The following is a 26,564-nucleotide window of genomic DNA, read 5'->3' on the forward strand; positions in this document are numbered from 1 at the left end:
TTTTTTCCATTGCTTTTCAGAGAGAGTGGAAGGGAAGGAGGGAGGGAGAGAGAGAGGCATTGATGTGAGAGAGACACATCCAATGGTTGCCTCCCGCACGTGCCCCAACTGGGGCTGGGGATCGAGCCTGCAACCCAGGTCCATGCCCTTGACCTGGAGTCGAACCCGTGACCCTGCAGTGTGCAGAGCGACGCTCTAACCCTGAGCCACACAGGCCAGGGCTGGATCATGCTTTTGATTTCTTTTTTTTTTTACTTTTTAATGTTTACATTTCCTATTACTTTGTATTAGTTTCAGGTGTACAGCATGGTAGTCAGCCGCTCATAGACCAGATGCCTCCGTCGTCATCTCCCAGCCCGGCAGCTGCTGAATCGGCTGCCAGACAGGCATTTCGGCTCTTTGGGCCTAAAGGGGACGTGCCAGAAGCCAGGTGTCAGAAACCAGAATTCCCGGAACTGCTGGGAGGAGGCCCTGAGCCTTGGCCCCCCCTTTGTTAGAACTTTCCACGGGGCTCCCGGCTCTGTCATGAGCAGCTAAGGCCATAGAGCCCCCCTCATGTGATGGGAGCCCCCCCACCCCTGTCACACGCACACACACACGCACACGCACAGCACCTGGGCAGGGCATTGTTTTTCATACACAGGGAGGGCAGGTGCTGGAGGGAAGCGATGCCCAGCCTCTTGTGTGTTTTTTGCCTCTGGGTTGGGCAATTTGGATCCAATGTCTCTACAAGGTTCCTTTTGCAGCTCGAAAGCCCCTGGAGCGTTTTCTTCAAAGGAACTTTTACCTGGTGGTTTGTCAGAGGTTGATTATGGTTATTACCCCTTCTCCTTAATGGTTTCTCTTTCTTTGAGACATTTTGATTTAAATAATTTGACTGAAGCCGTGTTTCAAACAAACTAGAGTTAACCGGGAGTGAGATTTGATTTCATCAGGATTTTTTCCCTTCAACCACAAAGCGGTCTGACGTTTCGTAGTTTAGTACAATCTTAAGATGTAAGAGCCGCGGCCCAGAGCGTGTCGCCGCTCAGATTCCCGAAGCCGCCCTCCCCTGGGCGTGTTTTGAGATTCCAGGCGCAGCTCAGGAGACTGAGTGCTAACTGACCCAGGTGTTTACTCAGTCACAGCGAGACCACCTGTGTGACAGTGCTGGGAACTTCACAGTTCTAATTATAGGCGTGTGTCTGAAATGTTAATAATTACAATCACGACTGTGAAACGCACTGGTTTCTCTTCAAGGTATTTTAAATTAAACCCTTTTGGTTAGGTCAGCATAAGTCACTTAAAATGCAGATTTTATCTCTTCACTCCCCGTACTCTCTGCTAATTTATCTTCTTGAAACTGAGTTTGAGACAAGCAAGACTCTGGGTTCCCAAGACCGTGCGTTCCGCCTGGGAACCGCGTGGGGTGATCTGGGCTCTGATCTCACCGGCCGTCAGGCACTGTACAGACCCGGGTCCAGGAGCAGAGGACGTGGGTTGAAAGGGCCGCTCTCTGCTGTGATCGGAAGGAACCCCCTGGGGATTGGGAGAAGGAGCCTTTTGTTTTAATCTCAGAAATTGAGTTTTTTGGAACTCCTAGGAGATCGACTGCTTATGAAACGCCTCTTAAAATGTTATCAAAATATATAACTTATTCCCTGGTGCTGCTTTTCCAAGTCATCATAGTGGGTGCCCTTTAAACATTCGTCGTCTCATTAAAATTTCTTCAGGTTGATTTTTTTTTTAATTCTATTGATTTTTCAGAGAGAGAGGAAGGGAGAGGGAGAGAGAGAAACGCTGACGTGAGAGTGAAACATCGATCGGCTGCCTCCTGCACGCCCCCTACAGGGGTTCGAGTCCGAAACCCCCGCGTGTGCCCTGACTGGGAATCGAACTGGCAACCTAGGTGCGCGGACGCCCCCAGCCACCCGAGCCTCACCGGCCGCGCTCTTCAGGTTGATTTTCAAACTGGAAGCATTCCAGTGGCCGTCCGGTGGAAGGCTCCATATGATTTTTCTTTCTGTAGAAGTATTCCCACCCGCCCCTTTCTTTCACTTGGGTGACGCTGTTGGGCGGGGCCTGGGAGCGGGCCCTTGGGTCCCTTTGAACAGAGATCTCCCCTAAGATGGGAGTCAGCTGCTCCTGAGGCCTCCTCGGGCAGGTGCTGTGGGCCGGCAGGGACTGGCTGGGTCCTGGGAAAGGAAACGGGGGCCGGGCGGGGGGGCGGAGGAGTGGGGAGCAGAGGAAGAGAGGAGAGGAGATGTCACGAGAGAAAAAGGGGAATCCTCAACAAACAAAGGAAGAATGAACCCGCGAATGTAGCACTTTCCGGTTGGCTTGCCGGTTCCCGTGGCAGGTTCTCATTCTTTGTCTCCTGCCCTAAGCTGGAGACTTTCGGGACCCTGAAGAGTTTTCTGAGCTCTGCGCAGACGGGGTTTGGAAAATCTTTCTTTCAATAGCTCCCCCCACTGGCTGTTGTGAGGAGTTTCCAGGCACCTTGGCCACGGGGCGTCATAACGTCTTGGACTGGTCCGTGGGTCTCCTTCCCTGAGCTTTCCCGCCGCTCGCCCAGTAGTCGGGCCCTTTGCGGGTGGGGCCAGGTTAACATCAAGGAGAGGACAAGGTAATGAAATCAGGTATGAATCCCGCTAGTTGAGAGAGTGAGGGTTTTGTTCAAGACGTGGAGGTGGGCCCGGCTGGCGTGGCTCAGTGGTTGAGCATCGACCTAGGATCCAGGAGACTGTGGTTCGATTTCTGGTCGGGGACATGCCCCCGGGTTGAGGGCTCGACCCCCAGTGAGGGGCGTGCAGGAGGCAGCCGGTCGATGTTGATGTTTCTCATCGATGTCTCTCTCTCCCTCTCCCTTCCTCTCTCTGAAATCAATAAAAACGTATATAAAACCAAAAAACCTCCAAAAAAACATGGAGCTAGTCTCTGACCCAGCCCTATGGGCTGACAGTCCTCCTTTTGGGGACAAGAACCGTAATATTTACATTGAAGTTCAAAAGGAGCAGCCGTGATCTTGATCCCGGGCTCAGGAACGAGGCGAGAGACCAGATGTTTAAGGTCAAAGGTTCACACAGCACCCACGGTGCAAGCACCCAGGTGGCTTTCGGTCCTTGGGCTCTTCTCTTCCCAGTTGCTTAGTCATCTGGGGCCTGGGAGCGTGTCAGCCTCGTTCCATGGCTGTCTTTCTGGGTTATTCTCGCAGCCAGCGCTCAGTGTCATCTGACTTCTTGGGCGTATTTTATCCCCTCAAATCGCCGTATGTTCCCGCCTGCACTGGGAGCATTTTCGAAAGACTCGCTTGAATGCAAACATTCAGCTGAAAAAATCTGCTCTCAGCGGTGGGATCGCGTGTCACCCGGGGGTGACGCAGCCCGAGAAAATCCGCCTTCCTGCGGCGATTTCCCAGCGGGCCGTGTGGAAGCGGGATCCTGGGCCCCACGGCCTGTGCGTGGACTCGCTTCCTGCCTCGGTCCTAGAAAGCAGAGCCTCCCTTTTTCCTGGATGACTCACTTCTGAGACTCGGGAGGGAAATGTGTTTCTGTTCCACATTCCTTTAGCTGGAGCTGGGTTTTAGAGCGAGGCCTCGTATCAGACGTTTCCGGGGAGGCCCGGGACCCCCCCCGACAGCCGTCTGCCTGGGGACCCACGGCCAAGGTTACAGTTTGCATCTGGTGGGGGTTCTGCCTGCTGCAGGACGTGTTGGCCCAGAGGATGTTTCCTCTCCTGCTGCGTTTTTTGTTTTTTTTTCCTTCCTGTCTCATGTCCACAGTTTTCTAACATGGACCCCGGCTGTCCTTCCCCTTTGCAGACTTCGGTTTGAGCAACTGTGCAGGGATCCTGGGCCACTCGGACCCGTTCAGCACGCAGTGTGGCAGCCCCGCCTACGCCGCGCCCGAGCTGCTCGCCAGGAAGAAATACGGCCCCAAAATCGACGTCTGGTCCATGTGAGTTAATGGAGCAGTCGTGACGTCCGACAGTTTCCGCAGGGGTGCCTCTGTCCCCACTCGAGACGCGGGTCCGGGAGTCGTGTTGATGCTGAGAGACGGGTGGAGATGGCCTTTGGGCGCAGGTGGTTTGGAATTCTTTCCGAGGCAGTTTCCGTTCGGAAGCACCGCAGGCCCCCGGGTGTCCGCGGCGGTTCCCTGCGGCGAGCAGGCCGCGCGTGGGGCCCATCCTCCTGCCCCGAGCGTGCTCATTGGACCCCCCGCTGCCGGCGCGGCTCTGCCCGCGGCCCTGCCCGGGCGTCTCCTTCAAGTTGCCGCCCGACGTCCCCAGGGAGCTGGGACTCTGTCTTTCTTCTCGGGTGGCACGTGGCACCCCAGCTTTTCTCCAGGGTACGTGTCTGTGCCACAGCGGAGCTCCTGATGTAATTATGAAGTTTTGGGGTTCCTGTTTTACGGGGCCTCTTCCCCAGGTCTTCCAGCCGTCCCTCGGGATCACTTTCTTTCTCGTTTGACACCAGAGTATCCGCACTGGCCAGGACCTTAGGGGTTTCTGCCACCCAACGACGGCTCACCCGTATTTCTTTCTGCCTGGAAAAACCCGAATCGCGTTTGCTTGTTGCCTTCCGGAGTCTCATCATTTCTTCTTTAAAACCGTCCGTGGTTCTTGGGGGCCCCACGTCGGCTGTGGAGAAGCCGGGAAGCCCCTGGGCCGTGTCGCAAAAGACGCGTCAGGAAATTGCGAACATGTTTTGGCCCCTGCGCTAATTCTCTGGGATTTCGGAGATTTATAAGCTGCGTTCCACGTTTTTCCGTGGTGGTCTCACGTACTTCGCAACGTCAGAGGGACTGGCTTTCTCTTTACCCGGATATTGAAGGTGTATGGAAACCCCAGGGGAGAGATTCAGATGCTCAACCCGGTTTCCCTCTTAAAGTCCCTCTAGGGCCACGTGACTATCAACGTAGGTGCCCGTTGGCACTTGGCAAACACGATGCGCACTGTAGCTTCTGTTTCATGTTGCTTTTAAATGTTTTGCGATGAAGCAATGATCCCGTTTGCCAGGCAGTGAATTCAGCACTTTCTGAGGCTTAGTCCACCGACCCTCACACCCCCCGGGAGGTGACACTGTCATTACCCACGTTCTGTAGACAAGAGGCCCCGGGTGAGGGAGGCGGGTGCCCTTCAAGGACTCGTAACTGTTTTTGTGGGTGACAAACTCTTCCGAGAGTGGAATTCTGGGGTCTGGTAAAATGACCGGTCGGAGTTGCTAGGAAAACCCCTTGCCCGGCCCTGGTCCGACCACAGAGGTTACTGGCACCGTCTTCAGGACAAGCACCTGTGGCCTGTGTGCGTGGTCCCAGCCGGGCAGTGGAGAATGGTGGCGGCTTGCCACTGCTGTCATCTTTCGCAGCCAGTTGGTGACGAAAGGTTCGCCGTCTCGAGGACTCTGAAGAAAAACTTCCATAAAGGTTTAGAGCCGGCGCTCGGGCCCACGTCCCCAAGCTCCCGCCGGCACGTGGGCCGTGCTCGGGAGCGTTCCCGTCGAGTTCTGCTCTGTTCCACACGCCCGCCTGAGGCAGGACGCTCTGTGTGTCCTAAAAGGAACGGGAAATAGAAGAGGTCGCAGGGAAATAGAAAAGGTCACAGGGAACTAGAAGAGGTCGCAGGGAAATAGAAGAGGTCACAGGGAAATAGGAAAGGTCACAGGGAAATAGAAGAGGTCACAGGGAAATAGAAGAGGTCACAGGGAACTAGAAGAGGTCACAGGGAAATAGGAAAGGTCACAGGGAAATAGAAGAGGTCACAGGGAAATAGAAGAGGTCACAGGGAAATAGATGAGGTCGCAGGGAAATAGATGAGGTCGCAGGGAAATAGAAGAGGTCGCAGGGAAATAGAAGAGGTCACAGGGAAATAGAAAAGGTCACAGGGAAATAGAAGAGGTCACAGGGAAATAGAAGAGGTCACAGGGAAATAGATGAGGTCACAGGGAAATAGAAGCGGTCTTCTCCAAGCTTGAGTATTGTGCAGGCTTCTTGTAAAGGAGGAGCGTTCTTGGCAATTCCTCTTTTTTTAAAAAAAAACGTGTTTTTAAAAATTGATTTTTAGAGAGAGAAGAAGGGAGAGGGAGAGAGAGATGGAAACATCAGTGATCGGCTGCCTCCTGCCCGCCCCCCACTGGGGATCGAGCCCGCAACCCGGGCCTGTGCCCTGACCGGGAATTGAACCTGCGACCTCTTGGTTCATAGGTCGACCTCAACTACTGAACCACGCCAGCCGGGCGTAACCCTTCTTCTTGACTTGTTATTTTTATTTAAATTTTTATTTAAAGATGTACACGAACATAACACTAAAGCCCTTTTATTTATGACTGTACAGATACAAACCAAAAATAATTTACAAGTTAAATATGACCGAGTCTGAAAGGACCCAGGGATATTCACAGGAGCCACATCCATTACGTGCCGTGGCCACTGCCCGGGAGCTGCGCTGCTGTGCCCGGTCAGAGCGTCGTTCTGCTGGGCCGGGCGCCGAGCCGGCCGGGCGGACTTGCGAGCTCACCAGCCGGCAGGTGTCTGTACGTCTGTCTCCCTAACCCGGCTCTGAGTTACGGAGCAGGGCCTGGCGCCAGTGGTGCCTGTGATTGGCGAGAGATCTCTGGCTGCAGCCGGGGCCTCATCCGTACCTGTCGCCAGAGCTCGAATCAGACAGGCCTCCCTGGGGTGGAGCCCCCGGGTCTTAATTAATTTCAGCCATCTCCTTGGGTTTGTTTAAACCCTATGGCCTGTTTAAAAAACACATTCCCTTGGGGCTTTTGAGCACTCGGGGCTGCTTCTCCGGCAGTTTCACGCCATCGGGAGGTCTCGTCAGGATGATATTAGGCTCATACGTCAGGAAAACAAACAGCCTCCGAGGAGCTGCTGCTGTTTTGTGGATCGGCTTTGGATGTGAGCGGTGAGGCCCATTCCGGTGGCACTCCTGCCGCAGCTGAGATACGGGCCAGGGCTGGGTGGCGGCGTCTTGAAATAAACAATAGCCTGAGACACAGAAGAGGGAAGGAGACCCCCGCCCCCACCAGGAATGTCTGGTTACAGCCCAACCCGGATTCGCCAGGTTTTCATTTCAAAGGGCAGAGCCGCCGCCAGGGACGCCGGCCGGGCCGCGACTTGTTCCCGGTGCCCGTCTTGCGCTGCAGGCTTTGGTCCGGCCCCTCCAGGCTCCACCTTGTAAACCACACTTGGAAAAACCACATAATGACACAACTATGTTCACTCGAGGTCCCGGACACGCCCGGGTATCTAGATTGGTCTGGGCTTCCGGCCAGAAGTTCCCGCATCGTGTGCCCTCCGGAGGGGCAGCCCTGAGAGACCCACGGGCACCTGTCGTCCCATCTCCCAGCGCCCCCGCCCCCGCCGCCGCCCGCGGGCCCCAACCTTTCGCTGCGGCTGCTTCTGTGTGGTGCTGAGGGTTCTGAAGGTCCGAGAAGGTTCTAGAGATGGACGGGACCGCATGTCGCGTTCCCCCCTCCCCGTGACCCTCTCCGGGGCCCCGCTCCGCTCTCACGCGCCTGTCTCTCTTTCAGAGGCGTGAACATGTACGCCATGCTCACCGGGACCCTGCCGTTCACCGTGGAGCCTTTCAGCCTGAGGGCTTTGTACCAGAAGATGGTGGACAAGGAGATGAACCCCCTCCCCACCCAGCTCTCCACAGGTACCGTCCTGCCGTCCTGGGCTCCAGGTTTCGGGGCTCGGGCGCCGGCCAGCGTGGGTCCGGCCGACTCTGGGTTGGTTTTGCCGTGAGGATATGAGGCCTCCCCATGGCTTGAGGTCTCTTCATAGAACTTAAGCAGTCGCAAGAGCGGTTGGGCTTTCAGCCCTGACCAGTGTGGCTCAGTGGTTAGCGCGCCGGCCTGCCCACCAAAGGGTCTTGGGTTTGATTCCCACTCAAGGGCACGTACCTGGGCTGCAGGCTTGATCCCCTGCCCCAGTCGGGGGGCGGGTGGGAGGCAGCCAGTCAATGTGTCTTTCACATGGATGTTTCTCTCTCCCCCCTGCCCCCGCCCACGCTCTAAAAAAAAAATCAATGGAAAAAATATCCTTGGGTGAAGATTAACAAACAAAAAATTCAGTGGGCCCTGGCTTGTTTCGCTCCGTGGTTAGAGTGTCAGCCCTCAGACTGAAGGGTCCTGGGTTCGATGCTGGTCAAGGGCATGCACCTTGGTTGCAGGCTTGATCCTGGCCTTGGTCGGGTGTGTGCGGGAGGCAACCGATCGATGTGTCTTGTCCGGCCGGCGTGGCTCAGCGGTTGAGCGTCGACCTAGGATCCAGGCGATTGAGGTTCGATTCCCGGTCAGGGCACATGCCCGGGTTGTGGGCTCGATCCCCAGTCAGGGGCGTGCAGGAGGCAGCCCATCAATGACTCTCATCATTGATGTTTCTATCTCCCTCTCTCCTTTCCTCTCTCTGAAATCAATAAAAGATATATTTAAAAAAACAACAACAATGTGTCTCTCTCGCATTGGTGTTTCTCTCTCTCTCTCTCACTCTTATCCTGGGGTGAAGATTAAGAAAAACAAAACAGCGGTTGGGCCTCCCATCTGAGTGGCCACCGCGTCAGCCTCCTGGTCCTTCCCTGTTCGCATCCCGAGCTCCTTGCTTCCTCCTTCCGCGCCGGACACACCCAGGAAAACAGTGTTATTGTCTCCGCTGCAAAAATGATTGCCGGCTTGATTGCTCTGAAACTCACCATATTACAGTGTTGCCGCTGAAAAGAGCATTTGTAATCACGTTTCTGTTGTGTCTTCCGTGGCCCGGTTCACTGTAAAGAAACGTTAGTTTTATTCCGGTTTGGTCAGTGATTTGATTTGTTCCTTGAGTCTGAGCCTGGCCAGAAGCTTTTAAATACCTGGATCCGGTTACCTGGTTGGACGCCCCCCAGGTGCCCTTGGGCAGTGTTGACTCTCGAACTCCGGCTGGGTCCCCGTCAGTAAACTGTTTGCATCGGGGTTTGGCTTCGGGTCCAGTGGATTAGTGCAGTTTGTTCTTTTGTTTGGATCACAATTCAGGTTCCTGGTCTCTGGTTGGGCTTGACAGTCATTGAACTGGCCCCTTAGAATAAACAGCTTCATGGAGATAAGGCACATGACCCAAAAAAGAAGGAATTATTTCAATTTAGGCTACACGGTTAAAATGTAGCATAAACCTCAGTCTCAAATGTCTCCCATCTTGGACAATTCACTTCTCAGCCCGACAGCCCTTTCACGTGGGCACCTGTGTGATCAGTCACGCGTCTCTCAGGCGACACAGCCAGGCGAGGACGTGCGAGTGAGTCAGTTCCCCGCTGAACCTCACGCTGTTAACATCTCAGGAAACTGTGCTGTGGATATTTTCGTGGTTTTTTTCTGCTTATTGTTATTATTAAATTTTCATTTTTTACTGCACATTTCCTTTCTTTTTGTTAAATTTTCATTTCTATTCCATGCCCTTTTTGTTTTTAAAGCGTTCGTTTATAGATTAAACAGTACATTAGACATGTGCCGTATATAAGAAAGGTGAAAACGGAATCATTTGGGGGCCTGGACCGGATTAATTCAATTTACATTATTTCTAATGGGAAAATTGTTTTGGTTTTCGAACAGCCTTCTGGAAGGAATTAGGTTTGAGAACCAAGGTTCCACTGCGTTTTTATTTTCCCACGGTTATGTATTATTTTCTTGAGTTTATAAACCATCCACGGAGCTGACCTTGAATTTATGTTTGCGAAACGGAATCCGAGCGGAAATGCGTTTTCGTGTGACACGCCGGCCCCTCTGCCGGGGAGGCTGGGAGCGTGGACGCGTTACCTGTGCAGGTGGGGGGACTTGGTCAGGGAAATGAGAGGCAGTGCTGGCGTTATCAGAGGAATACTTCTGCTCGGGGAGCAGCAACTCGGAGCTCGCAGATGTGTAAAATGTTGAACGAATCGCTCTGTTTGGGTTTTAGGCCTCAGGAATGCCGGAGGCGCTGCGGAGCACTGTGAGGCGTGCTCGCCCATTCATCCTGTATTTCATGTTGGTTCATTTACTCCAGGAGCGTGTCCTGTGCGCCGACTGTGTGCTGGGAATATGCCAGGCTCTGGGGACAGAAGACAAAGCAGATTCGGTGCCACCTGAATGGAGCTCACGTAGCAATGGGGAAGGCAGAAATAAACATAAATTAACAGGTGTGATGTTCGGTAGTGTCAGAAAATCAAGTAAATCAGAATAAGAGAGCAGAGAGTACAGGTCGTTGGTTTTTTTAGCCAATCAGATATTTTTTTAGAGTTGCTTTTTATTTATTTCTTTATTTATTGAAATCATTTGTTGATTTTTAGAGAGAAAGGAAGGGAGAGGGAGAGAGGAACATCGATGTGAAAATGCAACGTCGATCGGCTGCCTCCCGCACGCCCCACACTGGGGTCGAGCCCACGGTCTGGACACATGTCCTGACGGGGAGTCGACCCAGTGACCTCTTGGTTCATGGGTTGATGCCCAACCACTGAGCCGCACCAGCCGGGCAAAGATTTTAATCCCCTTTGCTCGTGAGCAGTAGGGACTTTTGAGACCTTAACACAAACTTCAGAGAGCTCTGAGGGTGTCCTCAAAGTCCTTTAGGGACAAGGACGCAGTGGTTGTGACGTTCAAAGTACCAAAATTCGTCAGCAGAGGTTCGAACTAAAATTACTTGGCTCATCAGCGGTTGGTTCTGAAAATAGAGCGAGACGGCACGGCCAGTCCCTGCTTAGCTCTTGGGTTGATCACGCTCAGAAAACGCGGTTGTTCGGGGCCTTTGAGGGTGAGCGACAAGGCGCCTCGGAAGCGCCGGTCACTCCACAGCCCTCCCGTTTCGGTTCATTAAGACACATCTTTTTCCTCTGACCAACAGGCGTCCCCTGACTAAGCTTCCGGAGGACTCTTGCAAAGGAGGGGAGGTGGGAGAAGGGAGAGAGGCCCCAAGCGGAGAGGAGCCCCTCTGTGCGGAGACGTCGGCTTTTCAGACCATTGAAGGACAGTTTAGGAAGGTTTTACTTGGAGACCCAGCGATCACACCTAGAGCATTAAGTGTAGCTCACGCTGCTCTGGCATCTACACATTTAAAAAATATATATATATGTTTATTGACTTTTTTTAGAGGGAGGGGATGGGAGAGAAAGAGAGAGAGAGAAATGTCAGTGTGAGAGAGAAACATGGACCCGTTGCCTCCTGCACACACCCCGACCAGGGATCGAGCCCCAAAAGCTGGGCATGTGCCCTGACTGGGAATCAGATCGCGACCTTTTGGTGCCCAGGGTGACGCTCAACCCACTGAGCCGCACCAGCCAGGGCTACGTATATCTCTTTACCTCCTACGTTTTTATTTTATTTTTTATTTTTTAATTTTTTAAAAATATATCTTTATTGATTTCAGAAAGAGGAAAGGAGGGGGAGAGAGAGAGATAGATCAAGCCCACAACCCAGGCATGTGCCCTGACCGGGAGTCGAACCCTGATCGCCTGGATCCCAGGTCGACGCTCAACCGCTGAGCCACGCCCGGCCGGGCACCTCTTACATTTTTAAAGGGAGATGACGTGGTGACCTCATCGACGGCATGGGCACTCACCCAGAGGGGCACCTGGTGTCATGACCCAGCAAGGTGGTTTCTCTGGGGTCGGTCCTGGCATCGCAGTGAGTCCCTCTTTCGGTGGCTTCACTTCTCTCCTGCGGAAACGGGCGGGCAGGAAAGCCCACTATTCTGTAAAGTTCGGTGTTAAAATGACAGTTGACGCCTGTGAGGAAGTGAGAGTTCTTACGGCCTTTCCCCCGAAGGTTAGATTATCTTAGAAAACGGAAAAGTAGCTTTGGAGAGAAGGGGAGAAAGGTCCGGGGACCCAGCAGGTGCAGGTGATCTCCTGGGACCTGGGACGTGGTGCGTTGGAAACTGGTCATCGCGTCCGAAGCTACAGACAAGGTGACGCTGCTCCGTAGGCGACACGGCCGCGGTCCCACGGCCAAGCCGGACAGCGGCTTCATTTTGGAGCGGTCCTGGCGTCCCTCCTCCACGCGAGGACACGCACAGTCGCGCGCCGGACGGTTCGGAGCCTGGGACCCCCGTGCGCCTTAGGAACACATTTCTCCTCCGTGTCCTGCTGTTGTCACCGTTGTCCTACAACCCGAAGGATCAGAAACGCTCCCTGGAGACAAGCCAGCTTCCTGGCCCTCCTGCTGGGGACAGCAGGTGCTCGGTAAACGTGTTTTTAAGGAGCCCAGCCAGGGCGGCCCAGCGGTGGAGCATCAGCCCATGGACCAGGAGGTCCCCGGTTGGGTCCCGTCAGGGCACAGGCCCGGTCAAGGGCTCGAACCCCAGTGGGGGCCGTGCAGGGGGCAGCTGGTCCATGTTTCTCTCTCATCGACGTTTCTGTCTCCCTCTAAAAACAATAAAAACATTTTTTTAAAATTTGTTTGTTGAACGAAAGGAGCCCCGGGGCATCTGACAGGATTGTTTTTTGCCCGGATGGAAGGAGGAGGCTGGAGAGATCTGGTAGCTGGTCAGTGGTTCCTCGGACCCTGTCCCTCCCCTCATGCCCGTGACCGACACGACCCCAGTGAGCCCAGTGGCCGGGCCTTTGTACATGCGCGAGGATTTTAAAGAGTCGCTGTTTGAGTTCACTTAACACTGTGGCAGAACTGGCTCCCTGGCGCTGCGTTGGCTGGACTGGCTCCGCTACGTGGGCCTGGGCTCCTGTGGGCCTGGGCACTGCCCAGTTCAGAGTCCGGGGACCACTCCGGTGACCATGGAGAATGGCTTTCAATGAAAGGGCCAGAAAGAAAGCGGGGCCTCCCTGACCTCGTTGGTTTGTTTCTTTAATTCTCATACGTGAGGATGTTTTTTCCATTGATTCTAGAGAGAGTGGGAAGGAGGGAGGGAGGGAGGGAGGGAAGGAAGGAAGGAAGGAAGGAGACAGACGTCAATCGGTTGCCTCCTGCATGAGCCCAGGCCGGGACCAGGACCGGGGATCAAACCTGAAACTCAGGTAGGTGCCCTTGACTAGGAATCGAACCCGTGACCCTTCAGTGTGTGGGCCGGCACGCTAACCACTGCGCCACACCGCCCAGGGCTTCCTGCCCTTTTGAGACTCCGGGTGTCACCCAGTGACACATTGGAGGGCCTGGTCTCCAAGGCCTTTACCCTCTGGTTCCCTCCTGAGTTCCCAGAAGCCTGCGTGAGATGGAGCATCTTCTCTAACATCCCTTCGAGCCCGTGACCAGGGCGTCTCCCTGGCTCACTGTGACCCAAGGACAGGTCGCAGGTTGTCCTGGACAGCGCAGGGCACCAGGGACCCTGTGTTTCTTGCTCTCTTACACCAGGTGCACCTGTTGAACAGGTGCCTAGACTTCGTGGACTTGTGGCCCCGGAGACCCAGGGGTTGGCTCAGTGCCGTGGTGGCTCGGAGGTGGCGGGTCACCTGCCCTGACTCAGTGGTGTCTGCTTCCGCCCGTGACCCGTGTTCTTGGCCTGATGTCTCCGCAGGAGCCATCACCTTCCTGCGCTCGCTGCTGGAGCCCGACCCCGTGAAGAGGCCCAACATCCAGCAGGCGCTGGCGAACCGCTGGCTCAACGAGAACTACGTGGGCAAAGTGCCGTGTGCCGTCACCTACCCCAACAGGTGAGCCGGCGCAGGCGGGGCCCTGCTCGGGCCGGGTGGCCGTCGTGAGCCTGAAGGTTCTGCGCGGGAGGGAAGCTGTGCGTGATTCTAGGGAAAGCTGCCCCCCCTTCTCCTGGCTGCCCTTCCCCCTCGGCACCCGCAGTCCAGACGGCCCCCCTCAGTGCGCGGACGCGTGTAGATGGCACCCAGTGGGTGCCTGGTGGAGGGGGTGTGGGGCTGAGATCCGGGCCCCATCCCCCTCGTCACACCTGCTGCTGAGGGCCTTCTTCCCAGAGGCCGCCTCTTAGTCACACACGGGGACCCACCGGGCCAGCTGTGCCCAGATGGAGGGTGTGTGTGTCTGAGTGTGAGTCTGAGAGTGTATATGTGTGTGAATATGTGTGTGTCTGGATATGTGTGAGTGCGTGTGTGTGTGTCACTGTGTGTCTTTGTGGGTGTGTATGTGTGAGTGTGTGTGACTGTGTGGCTGTGTATGGGATGTGTCTGAGTGTGTGTGCATGTGAGTGTGTGTGAGCATGTGAGTGTGAGTCTGGGTGTATATGTGTGTGAATACGTGTGTGTCTGAGCATGTGAGTGTGAGTCAGAGTATGTGTGTGTCACTGTGTGTGTCTGGATATGTGAGTGTGAGTGCATGTGTGTGTGTCACTGTGTCTCTGGGTATGTGTGTGTGAGTGTGTGCACCTGTGTATGGGATGTCTGAGCGTGTGTCTGAGCGTGTGTTTGAGTGTGTGAGTCTGAGAGTGTATATGTATGTGAATATGTGTGTGCCTGTGGATACGTGTGTGAGTGCATGTGTGTGTCACTGTGTGTGTCTGTGGGTGTGTGTGTGGGTGTGTGCCTGTGTGCCTGTGTATGGGATGTGTCTGAGCGTGTGTGCATGTGAGTGAGTGTGAGCGTGTGAGTGTGAGTCTGAGAGTGTATATGTGTGTGAATATGTGTGTGTCTGTGGATATGCGTGTGAGTGCATGTGTGTGTCACTGTCTGTGGGTGTGTGTGTGTGGGTGTGTGCCTGTGTGCACCTGTGTATGGGATGTCTGAGCGTGTGTGCCTGTGAGTGAGCGAGTGTGAGTGGGACCCGCCAGTGGACCCTCCTGCACGTCGGGCAGAGCCCAGCGGAACTGCCTGTCTCCCTCCGAGGCACCCTCGGGCCCCTCCTGCGCCGCTCGGCCTGACGTTTACTTCAGCCCGCGTCAGCCCCTGCCGTACGTGCCGGCAGCAGAAAGGACGGACGGTCGCGAGCCGTTGGCCTCGGGCTGTTCCCCGGGGATTCCCTGTGAACCCTCCGTGCAGCAGATTCGCGAGGCGGGCCTCGGGGGCTCGTGGGCAGGAACGTGCGGCAGGGAGGCCGCGCGACACCTGGTCTCTGTGCCGGGCCCCCCGCAGCTCTGAGGACAAGCCGGCGGACACACGTCCTTGTACTTTCCCTACCGCCTGACACACGGCCACAGCTCACCCGAGCGCGGGTCAGGGCCTCACCTCGGATACTCTATATAAATATTATTTTACTGATTTTTAGAGAGAGAGGAGGGGAGAAGGAGAGAAACACTGATGTGGGAGCGAAACATCGATGGGCTGCCTCCCGCACGCCCCCCACTGGGGACCGAGCCCCACCCCAGCACGTGCCCTGACGGAATCAAACCGGCGACCTTCCGGGGTGTGTACGATGCCCAGCCACCTGAGCCACACGGGCCAGGCCTCTCACCTGGTTACTTTAGAGCGAACGTGGGGGCCGTGGGCCCTGCACCCCTCCACCCTCTCTGCAGCCGTCCGCCTGTCTGTCTGCAGGAGAGGTGCCGAGTGTAGACGTGCAGTCTCGCCAGGGGGCCGGGTTTGAATCCTGGGCTCCTTCCTGCCTCTGTGACCCTGGTCCAGTTGCTTCACGGCCGTGGACCTCACTTCCTCATTTGAAAGGGGGGCGATAATAGTACCCACGCGCAAGACGGTCACGAAGACTGAATGAATTACTCTCCTCTCCGCTGGGATGCAGACTCCACGGGACGGGGCCTTGCTGAACGAATGAATGAGCGAATGAGCGAATGAACGCTTGGTATCTCCTTGGCACTTTATCCCACGGAGTTTATCTTCATAATACTCCTGCGATGGGTTTAACTTGTCTGCTGAGAGTGCCCCACTTTGCAGCTGAGCCCCAGGTTTCCTATTTGTGGACTTGCGAGCTCACGCTGTTCCTGTAAGCCCCTCCTGGGCTGGCTCTGAAGACCCCCCCTTATCACCGACTTACACCCACTTAAGTGTGGGCTCCACCCATGTCCAGTAAATACAGTTTAAGGGAAAAGTGTCCGATTGTAAAGAAATCGGGGACAACCGGGGAAATCTGAATATAGCCTGGATATTAGAAGATATTAAGAGATGACTAGAATGTGGGGGGTGTGGACGGCATTGGGAACCTGCAGGAGCCCTTGGCTTTCAGAGGTGCACCGTGAGGTGTTTAGGGACGACATGTCGTGGTGGCTGGGGTTTAAAATACTTCAGCAAGGCCGGGAGGGAGGGAGGAAGGGAAAGAACGGCAGCGTTACCGTTGGCGCACCCGGGGGCTGGTGCACGCGGGCGGTGTGCCGTTCCTCTGCTTTCCGTGTTTGGGGCGTTTCCCTCACGGGGGGTCGGGCGGTGGACGGAGCCTCTCCGCGCGGGTGACGGCTCCCTGTCCCCTGCCGCAGGATCTCGCTGGCGGACCTGAGCCCGAGCGTGGTGCTGCACATGACCGAGAAGCTCGGCTACAGGAACAGCGACGTGATCAACACGGTGCTGGCCAACCGCGCCTGCCACATCCTCGCCGTCTACTTCCTCCTGAACAAGAAGCTCGAGCGCTACCTGTCGGGGGTGAGCGGGGCCCCGGCGCGTCCCTCGTGGGGAGGGAGCTCGGACCCCCAGCGTCTCCCGCTTGCTGACGTGGGTCTATGCTGCTAATGTATTATTTTTTGTTGTTAACCTTCACCCGAGGATAGTTTTTCCATTGATTTTTAGAGAGAGCGGAAGGAAGAGAGAGACGTCCGTTGGTTGCCTCCCACACATGCCCCGGCTGGGCCGGGCATCGAGCCTGCAACCCAGGTACGTGCCCCGGACCAGAACCAAACCTGAGACCCTCCAGCCCACTGGCTGACGCTCTGACCGCTGAGCCAAACCAGCGAGGGTTCATTTATCTTTTATAAGAAGATTATATATTCCTCATTTATTTCTCATCACTTTTTAAAAAATTTATATATTTTTAAATATGATTTTATTGATTTCAGAGAGAGGAAGGGAGAGGCGGGGGAGAGAGAAACATCAATGATGAGAGTCATTGACCGGCTGCCTCCTGCATGTCCCGTGCTGGGGATCGAGCCCGAAACCCTGGCATGTGCCCTGAGCAGGAATTGAACCATGACCTCCAGGTTCATAGGTCAACACTCAACCACTGAGCCACGCCAGCCGGGCTTTCTCATCACTTTTAATTCCTATTTTATAATACGTTCGTGCAGTGTTACATGCTTAAAATTTATAAACAAGTATGCATGTGTGAAAGGTGCCCGCTTACAGGTTTTTCACCTCTGCTGGGCTCAAGGTCACACCATTTGGCACCACCGTGGTGGAGCACAGTAGTGAAGACTTTAAATACGGAAGTGACAGGAAGAGAAGACGATCCACGCACGGATTTTCCTTTTCAAATGAGGAGTGCTGTTCAAAAAGCAGTTTATAGAAAGTGTTCCCACAGGACTGACTGCAGGCTCAGGGTGTCACGTATGGGGAGGGTGACGCGGCCGCTTTCCTAAGTGAGCCAGCGGATTCAAACATGCTCCTTTGCAGAACCCGTCCTTTGGATGCTGATCGATAAGATGGGTTTTTAAAAGCTTTTTATTTTATTTTTTATTTATAGAGAGAGGAAGGGAGAGAGGGACAGAGAGAGAGAAAACTCATCAATCGGCTGCCTCCCGCACACCCCACACTGGGGATGGAGCCTAACGTGGCATGTGCCCTGACCGGGAATCGAACCAGCGACCTCTTGGTTCCTGGTTCAACACTCAACCACTGAGCCACACCGGCCAGGCCGGACTTGGGGTTTTTATTTTTATTTATTTTTATTTTTTATTTATTTATTTTTAAAATATATCTTTATTGATTTCAGAGAGAGGAAAGGAGAGAGAGAGAGAGAGATAGAAACATCAATGATGAGATTCATTGATCAGCTGCCTCCTGCACGCCCCCAACTGGGGATCGAGCCCACAACCCGGGCATGTGCCCTGACCAGGAATCGAACCCCGATCGCCTGGATCCTAGGTTGACGCTCAACCGCTGAGCCACGCCCGGCCGGGCACGGTTTTTTAAATACTTTCTTTCCTGTGTCTGCCTCCGCATCCGCAGATACAGACTCGGTCACTCACTCTTCCTAACCATGCACGCGGCTCATCCCGAGCCAGGGAGACCTTTGTCTGAAGCCCCCAGGCTGTGTCCTGATTTGTCGGGGGTCTTGCCGTCTGCTGTGTTTCTCTCTTCCACTGCCCGGCATCGGGGTTGCCAAGCTGAGCGTGTCTCCTGAGAACGTCCGGGGAAACTCAGCTATAACGGGGTCCTAACGGAGAGGCTCTTACTTTACTGTGTCTGTTTTGCACTTAACCCTTAAGCCGCAGGACCTACCTGGTCTGACAACCGCGTTTAACTGGCGTGAATTAACCCCCGCAGGCGACGACAGCCGGTCCGCTCAGCAGCTGTGCGTAGGACTGATTTAATGGCGCTGCGAGCCCTGTCCCAGTTCTTACTCTCAACCGATTACGAACAACTCGTCTGTAATTTTGAACATGAAACTAGTAATCTGAAAAGAAAACTGCTAGACCCCGACCACTTGTTATTTCTCCCCCGCTCTCTTGACTCTCATTTCCTTTCTCTGAAGCCAGGCAGCGCGGGTTTTAATTTGGGGATCCCGTAGGGACATTCTGTGAATATTTGCTGGTTGGTAAATTAATGAGCCATTTAATTGCACCTGTCTCCAGACGGAATCGCCCCCAGATCACAGGTGCGGTTGTCTGTCTTCTTGAAACTGGGTGAGTTGCTGTGACTTTGATTGGGGTGGGGGGCAGGCAGGGACTCGGGCTGTTTGTAGACAAGCAGGTAACGGAAATCGGTATCCTGTATAGCAGGTCAGGCCACATGAGCCATTCTCAGCTCAGGTCTGTGGGTTCTGTTCTCACATCTCGGAGTGACTGCACGGCACAGGCGAAGGACGAGGCCGGCAAGGAGCAGCGGCCTGCGCAGGGCTGCCGCTCCCTGGCCTTTCCTGGCAGAGCCCGGGAAGCAGCAGGTCGCCTGACGGGTCTGGGCACATCCCGCCCTGGGCGTCCTCAGATGGGGCTTTGCTGCTGGTACCCGGCCGACCAACTACGTGGGGCGCTCTCAGCCCAGCACTGGCTCAAAAATGAATGACTCGCCCTGGACGGTGTGCCTCAGTGGGTAGAGCGTCGGCCTGCGTACGGAAGGGTCGCGGGTTCTATTCCCGGTCAAGGGCAGGTACCTGGGTTGCAGGTTCAGTACCCGGCCCCGGTCAGGACATGTGCAGGAGGCAACCAATCGGTGTCTCTCTCCCATCAGTGTTTCTCGCTCCCTCCCTCTTTTTCACTCTCTCTAAAAATCAACGGAAAAATATCCTCAGGCGAGGGTTCACAAACAAAATGAATGAATGACTGCTTAACGGACATTGCTGTTGCCCATGAGTTAAGCAGGCGTTTCCCTCTCCTCGGTAGAAATCCGACATCCAGGATGGCGTCTGCTCCAGGACCCCGCTCTCCCAGGTAGAAAGGTGCAGGCCCAGCAAGGAGCCCTACGAGGTGAGCGGCCCCACGGCGGGACTGGTCTCTGAGGAGCAACGATGTCCGTTGCAGGTGAAAGGGGGTGGAAAGGAAATAATTATCGTGGAACCTGGGAGTGGCGAGAGACACACACGCACTTGGCTGCGCCCTGGAGAAGTGGTTGCATGGTTTAAGGAGGCAGAGAAGAGGGAAGCCGATGACAGAGGAGCCGGCGAGGACGGGGGTGGCCGGGGAGGCCGCGGGAGGCCCAGGAGATAGCGCTGGCCCGGGAGACCGTGGGCGAGGTCAAGTGTAAGTGCCAGTGGTGTCGCTGAGCAGCTGGTGTCCAGGGACCTCGGAGAGAACAGCTCGGGAGTAGACAAGGCAGAAGGGAGATTGCCGAGGTCGCCTGGACTTATAGGGGTGAGGCCAGTGAGCGTGGACCTCTGTGGATGACTCGATGGGGGAAGGTGAGGACAGGGCCTCAGCTCGATGGACACGCGGGAAGGGGGGGGCGAGGGTTCAGAGCAGCCAGGGTGGGGCTGAGCCTTGGCCCCAGGATGGAGGCCGCCTCCCTCTGGGACAGGCTCCCGGGCACCAGCAGGATCAGGCTGGAGATAAGCGGGTGTGCGGGCTGGGGCTGAGCCGGGCACAGAAGGGGCTTAGGGCACGGGCGCGGGATCCTCTGAGCTCCCGTCCTCTGTGGCCAGTTGCCTACTAGACCCCGCCTCTCGCCCGAGGGAAGGCGTCTTAAATCCAGCCTGCGCGGAACGGCCCTCATCCCGTGTCCAAGCGGCAGCCCCGCCTCAGTACAGGGCAGAAACCCTGCTGCCTTTTTAATTCCTTTCCCTCCCCGCAGAGCCAGCCTCTGGCTCCTGTCTGCTCCCGTCCCGTCCTCTCGCCCTGGCCCCTGCCCCCTCTCGGATGGTGTCCCTTCCTGCTCCAACCTTTGACGGCTCCCTTGGTCCAGAAGGTAGACCAGTGGCCCCCAGGGGAGGCAGAGTTCACTGGACGCCCCCCTCCTGCCTCTCGGTTTGCATTTCACTCTTAGGGTCTCAGGTAGCAAAGTGAGCTTCGATGCCCCCCCCCCCCGAGTGCCCCTAAGTGGCCTCCGAGCCTCTGCTGACATCCGTGGCCCTGGTGCCCTTGTCCCCAACGCCCTGTGGTTGTGCTTTTGAAAGTGTCAGAACCGTCGTGGGAAAGGGGCCTCTTTTCATCCCGATTTTTCTCAGACGATTATTTTGTTTGGCCCCAAAGCACACAGTGAGCATTGTAAACATTTGTTGAGATGTTTAACGGGTAGGGTTTAGATCCCAACACTAATGGGGAAACAGCATTTCCATTTCCCACGGTCCATTTGTTCCCTGCGAACGGCCGCAGTGCTACTCCCGGTAATTACATTACAGGCTTCCCTGGATTATCCCGCTGGGCTCCCTGGGAATCGAGAGCGTGGATGGGGCCAGTTAGAAAAGGAGGAGGAAGGTCTGGGAGAGCCTGGGGGTCGGGGTGAGGCCCTCCGAGCCCGTGATTCTGTCCCGGCTGCGTCAGCTGGTCCAGGAGAAGCCGCCAGGTGGTGGCTGGAAGTCTCAGGTGGCACACAGGCTGGCTGGGGCATGGCTCCGGGCCGTGTCCACACGGCGCCCAAGCAGGCCTCTGTCCGCAGTCCCGAGTCTATTCTAGGAGACAAAGGAGCTGAATTACGTGGGAAAACCTTCCCTCGGGATTTTGGTGCTGGGAGGTTTCGACTTGACCACTCTCTCCATGTCCCCGTCCTGGAAAAGGCAGAGATTGTAGTTGTAAAAGTGGGACACGTGTCTCCTCTGTGAGCACCTCGGGCACATGCCCCAGGGACCCCTCTTCCTGAAAGGGGGCCTTTGAGGACCAGGGGGTCAAGGTGGGGCAGTTGTCACTTTTAAACGGGCTTATTAAAACCACATAGAGTGGCAGAGGGTGGGTGTGGGGTAGAAGGGGTCAATGGGGGAAAAGGGACATCTGTAATACTTTCAACAATAAAGGTAAATTTTTAAAAAAGCACCACATAGAACCAGAAGCCATTTTTGTGAAAGTCGTTAAAACGCATGTTGATTTGTAGAAAAATGTCGGATAGAACCAGTAATATCCCGGTTTGGGAAGAACAGCTGGGCGGAGGGTGGTGAGGGACTGAACCCGGGTACCCGGCTGCCGTGACAAGGTACCGCGGACAGGAGCGTAAACAGCAGACGCGGACTGCGTCTGGAGGTTGAGGTGAGATCAGCGTCGGCCGGGCTGGTCCTGAGGCTGCGAGGGGCGGGGGGGGGGGCCTGTTCTCCGCTTCTGGTGGTTGCTGGCGTCTTTGGCTCCTTGGCTCGTAGCAGCATCTCCCCGATCTCTGCCCCTATTGTTACGTGGCCTTCTCCCCGCATTTGTTTCTATGTGCAATTTCCCTTTTTTATAAGAATGCCAGTCATACTGCTTTAGGCTCCACCCTAGTGACCTCATTTTAACTTGGTTACGGCACAGTAACTCCAACAGACCCCCTTCTAAAAGGTGAAGATCAGTCCTAGCAGGTTTGGCTCAGTGGTTAGAGGGTCAGCCTGCAGACTGAAGGGTCCCGGGTTCGATTCCTGGTCAGAGCGCATGTGGGAGGCAACCAACCGATGTGTCTCTTTCACATCTATGTTTCTCCCTCTCTCTCTCTGAAAAGCAATGGGAAAAATATCTTCAGGTGAGGATGTTAAATAAAATAAATTAAAAGTGAAGGACAGTGGGATATGTCCCACTGCCCCCATGCTTCAGAGGGGACATTCCAGGCTTGCCCTGACCCTGTCTGCAAATAAGGTCACATTCTGAGGATCTGGGGTTGGGGGCCCAACATAGGGACTTCGGGGGGAATACACTTCAACCTATAATGGGAACTATAAGTTTAAAGGTAAAATATTAAAATGTTCACTGAGGTTGATTTTGAAATCTATAACACTTTTTAAAGTGAAGTTTCCCACACAATCCGTGCTGTTGGAAATCAGAACAGTAGTTACCTTGGGGACAGGTGATGACACGGGCTGGGTAGGAGGGACGGCCAGGTGCCAGTTGGGTTTTGTTTCTAGACCTGGGTGCTGTTTTCCTGGGTGTTTTTGGTCTTTGAGAAAAAGCACTGACCTGCTTACTCATCTCTAGAGACTCTGCTGTGTGTCTTAGACTTGAAAAGAAAGTACCTGGGGAATTGGGGCACCTGCTGCCTGCTTCCAGGATGACTTAGGAGTTTGGTTTCCTGTGTAAACATTGACATGAATAATTCTCAGAGGTGTAAGTGGTAGGGACAGAGTGTAGGGAGTAAACAGCAGGGGCAGCTTCTTGAATTGTTGACAAATGCTACTTTTCACAGGCCTCCCTAGACACCTGGACAAGAGACCTGGAATTTCATGCTGTGCAGGTAAGAATCTGGGGTGTTATTACAGATTAGTCGGTGTTCCCCAGAGAAACAGAACTAACAGTGTGTGTCTCATGCTTGGACACCCAGGGAAGAGTTGATATCTCAACTCGAGTCCCAAAGCCTTTTGGAGGCAGAACTCCTCCTCCTTCAGGACCCCTCAGTCTTTTTCTCTTACAGCCTTCAACTGATTGTTTAAGGCCCACCCTTTGTGGAGGGCAATCTGCTTTACTCAGTGTCTGCTGATTTAAATGTTAATCTCATCTTAAAAAAACACCTTCACAGCAACATCTAGACTAGTGTTTGACCAAACACTGGGTACATGGCCTAGCCAACTTGACACATGAAGTTAACCATCACAGATGCCCCTGAAGGCCGGTGGACCTCTGCCCAGGGCTCTGGGCTCTGCACACCCCTTCCAAACATCCCTTTGTCGGTTACAGGAGAGATTTCTAGAGCCATTGTTGGTCTCTTTCTACAGAAAACTCCTGCCTGTATACCTCTTAGTGCTGACGTACTCCATCTGGGTGGCAAAGTTTTGTGTCTTGATCCTTTAGCTTTTAAGAACCCAAAGCGAGTGGGAAAGGGGCTGAGATGAGCTTGGGAGGACACCAGCCGCACTCAAAGCATAGAGCAGCCCAAGCAGGGTGTGCCAGACATTTGCAAGGTGGCCATCCGTGTCCCCTTTGATGCTTGGAGGTGGGGGGTGAAAGCTCGCTCTCTTTGCCTTCAAGAAGGGGGGGGCATTTTGCAGAAACAGGCAGAGTGAAACGGCGAGTTTCAGTCAGTCTTGACCGACCAAGGCAACTTGGAGCAGATGGGCCCCTTGCCCCTTAGGAGCGTCCTGCGCGATGACTGGGAGCACTCGGCTTTGTCAGTAGCATCCCAAGTACTGACCTGGAGGCCTGGGATTCCCACTGGTCCCTGCCCCTGGCCAGCCGCTGTGTCCGGCCTTTGTGTCCTCCACCGGGATGGCCTGACCCTGCCCCAGGCTCCCAGAGGGCAGTGTGGGCTCAGGGGTTAAGAACTTCAATGTTAGGCCTGGCCCATGCGGCTCAGTGGTTAGCGTGTCAGCCCAGGAACCAAAGGTGTGAAAAGCTGGCCGGTGTCTCAGACCCGCTCGGACAACCCTTCACACGGGAATCGCGCTGTGGGTTCTCGTGCGCGTCTGAGCGCGTGTTCGCTTCTGATTTGAAGGACAGAAAGCCCAAAGAGCAAGAAAAAAGAGGGGACTTCCTCCACCGGCCCTTTCCCAAGAAGCTGGACAAGAACCTGCCGCCGCACAGACAGCCCTCGGCCTCGCTGGTGGCGCAGATTCAGAACACGAGGGCCCTGCTGCGGGACCGCAAGGCCACCAAGCCCGGCTTCCCTGACAAAGGTGGGTCCCCGGGCTGCTCTCTGGGCCACTCGTATGAGTGAGCTGTGTGGCCTCTGTGTCCCCTCGTAGGCGGCTGTGCGGGGCCTGGGACAGACTCGACCCCTGTGGCCCTGGGACAGCAGAGTTAGGGCCCCTGAGGTCACCTGGGACATTCGCGGCCCGGACTGTGCTATCGGCGCTCTGTGCACAAGGGGGTTGAGAAAGCAGAGACGGGGGTGCAGGTGTGAGCGCAGAGATTGGGCTGCGGGTATCGTGGGCACAGAGACGGGGTACAGGTGTCGTGGGAGCAGATTGGGGTACGTGATACTGTGGGAACAGAGGTCGGGCGCGCGGTGTTGGGGGGCCCGGGACAGGCAGATGTTAAGCTAGTGCCACGGGGCAACTCAGAGCCCAGGTGGCCTCGCGCCAGCCTCCCGTGCATCCCAGGAGGACGTGGCGGTGGCCCCCGGGCGGCGCCCCGTCCTGGGCAGGCCGCGGGTCGGGGCAGGCGGGAGGGCACAGGTCACGTCCTCGTGACTCTCTGCTTTCCGGTGTGCAGATTCCTTCGGCTGCCGCAGTCTTTTCCGCAAAACCTCAGACTCCAGCTGTGTGGCATCTTCCTCCATGGAGTTCATCCCGGTACCTCCGCCCAGGACCCCTCGGATCGTGAAGAAGCCGGAGCCCCCTCCGCCGGGCCCGGTCAGCGGCATCCCCCCCAGGGAGGAGCCCCTGGTGCTGGACATGGTCCGCTCCTTCGAGTCTGTGGACCGTGCTGACCAGCTGGACCCGCCGTCTCCATCCCATCCCTGCAGGGGGCTCGGCTCCCCCGGGGGCTCGGCTCGTGGGAACCCCGGGGAGCGGGCGCTGTCCCCGGCCCCGCCGCCGGGAAGCCCGTCCCCGCTCCAGCCCCCCGTGCACCCCACCCTGGTCTCCTTTGCTCACGAAGATAAGAGCTGTCCCCACAGAGAGGGGGGCGTGTGTTCCCCTCCTCCGGCTCCCAGCGCGGGCGCCGCCCAGGCCCTGGGGAGCCCGACCTGTGTGAAGAGCCGGGGCAGGTTCCCCATGATGGGCATCGGGCAGATGCTGAGGAAGCGGCACCAGAGCCTGCAGCCCTCGGCCGACCGGCCGCCGGAGGCCGGCGTGACCCCGCTGCCGCCTGGGGCGCCCGGGAGCCTCCCCTTCGATGTGGCCGAGGGCCTCAAGGGCCAGTGCTGACCGGGCCGGCGTTGGTCCGGGTCGTTTCCAAGGCCGGCAATGGGACAGAGTTCCACAGGCCGTCAGGGGAAGATTCGGAAGCCTCCTTAGCACCCTCCAGCCAACAGCGTCCCGCGGGGGGCAGGCGAGACCCACAGACCAGCGGCTGCACCGCCCAGCCCTGCGTCCGGACCCGGATCCACCAGCAGGGTGCAGCCAGTGACGCTCACGTCTCCCTCCCTCCCTCGGCCGGCTCGGCGGGGACCCCCCTGCCGCGGCCGTGGGGCCGCCCGGAATACGGAGCTTCCGGATCTTTCCCACTGGTCTGCCCGTGGCCCCCGATCCTTCTCCCTGGCAGTCGGTCCCAGCCACGGGGACTGGCGGCAGGCCATCAGGCCGCGGCTTCTTGTCCTTCGTAGTGGTGAACACCGGGAGCGCCGGCCCGGGAGCTTCGCAGGAAGATGGGCGGGAGCCTCGGCCACCGCGCTGGCCCCTCTGACCGGAAAGGGACAGCTGGACAAAGACTGAGCCGAACGGGGGGACCCGGTGAAAGGAAAAGACCGAAGGGGGCCCCCCATTTCTGAGGCAAGATTCTTCCCTTTTTTTGCAACTGGTTCCACCAAACTCATGTTTCCATGAGAGGATGAGCGTGGAGGGCGTGCAAGCTCGCCCAGGCGACGTCTGTAGTAGCTGGTGACCTGCAGGACGGGCATGACCCCAGCCGGCCCTGCGTTCATGCCATTGTCCCGACGTGGCCCGAGTCCTTCCCGAAGGCGTAGGTCATTTCCGTTGGTTTTTAGAAGGAGAATGTGGTTGAGGTTGAATTTGGATCGTCCGGAAGGCACGTTACCTCCGAGCAGGGCGGTTCCACGCGTGCTGAGAGCCGAGCCGCTTGCTGTGCGCCGGCGCCGCGAGCAGCTTGCCTGGCGGGTCCCGTGCCCGGGTCAGCGCTGCGTCTTCTCTGGGAGTCAGGCGGCTCCGAGCCCCTGCTCTGTGTTCACACCTGTGCTAAGGATCGAACCAAAGATGCATCTCGGCTCTGTGTCCGGCCCCTGCGTGTGCGTCTCGTGGACCCCGGTGTTGTCTGACCGTGTCCAGCTGGAGCCTGCCCGGGGCCGTGTCCACGTGGAGCCTGGGACTGGTGCTTGGGGGCCCCTCGGGCATGAGCGGCATTGGAAGCAGCAGCGTTGGCCCAGGTTGGAGAGCGGTTAATTCAGGAGACAGATTATACAACGGCCCAGAG

The 26,564-nt window shown here is 56.1% G+C and overlaps 1 protein-coding gene across 3 annotated transcripts in view; it reads left to right on the forward strand.

Annotated features, from left to right (window-relative positions):
- The window catches only part of HUNK (hormonally up-regulated Neu-associated kinase), a 67,961-nt gene extending 42,433 nt beyond the window's left edge, over positions 1-25,528 (forward strand). For 2 of the 3 annotated variants that reach the window (XM_081139427.1, XM_081139425.1), the window contains exons 4-11: positions 3,800-3,935; positions 7,514-7,641; positions 13,455-13,590; positions 16,266-16,497; positions 19,320-19,403; positions 22,726-22,773; positions 23,968-24,148; positions 24,687-25,528. In XM_081139427.1, the coding sequence (XP_080995553.1) occupies positions 3,800-3,935; positions 7,514-7,641; positions 13,455-13,590; positions 16,266-16,497; positions 19,320-19,403; positions 22,726-22,773; positions 23,968-24,148; positions 24,687-25,342 (1,601 nt within the window). In that variant the 3' untranslated portion in view covers positions 25,343-25,528. The remainder of the gene's footprint in view (positions 1-3,799; positions 3,936-7,513; positions 7,642-13,454; positions 13,591-16,265; positions 16,498-19,319; positions 19,404-22,725; positions 22,774-23,967; positions 24,149-24,686) is intronic. The other variant, XM_081139426.1, reaches the window with a different exon arrangement.
- The last annotated feature ends 1,036 nt before the right edge of the window (positions 25,529-26,564 follow it).

Source organism: Miniopterus schreibersii, assembly GCF_964146895.1.
Source record: "Miniopterus schreibersii genome assembly, chromosome: 5".
NCBI lineage: Eukaryota > Metazoa > Chordata > Mammalia > Chiroptera > Miniopteridae > Miniopterus > Miniopterus schreibersii.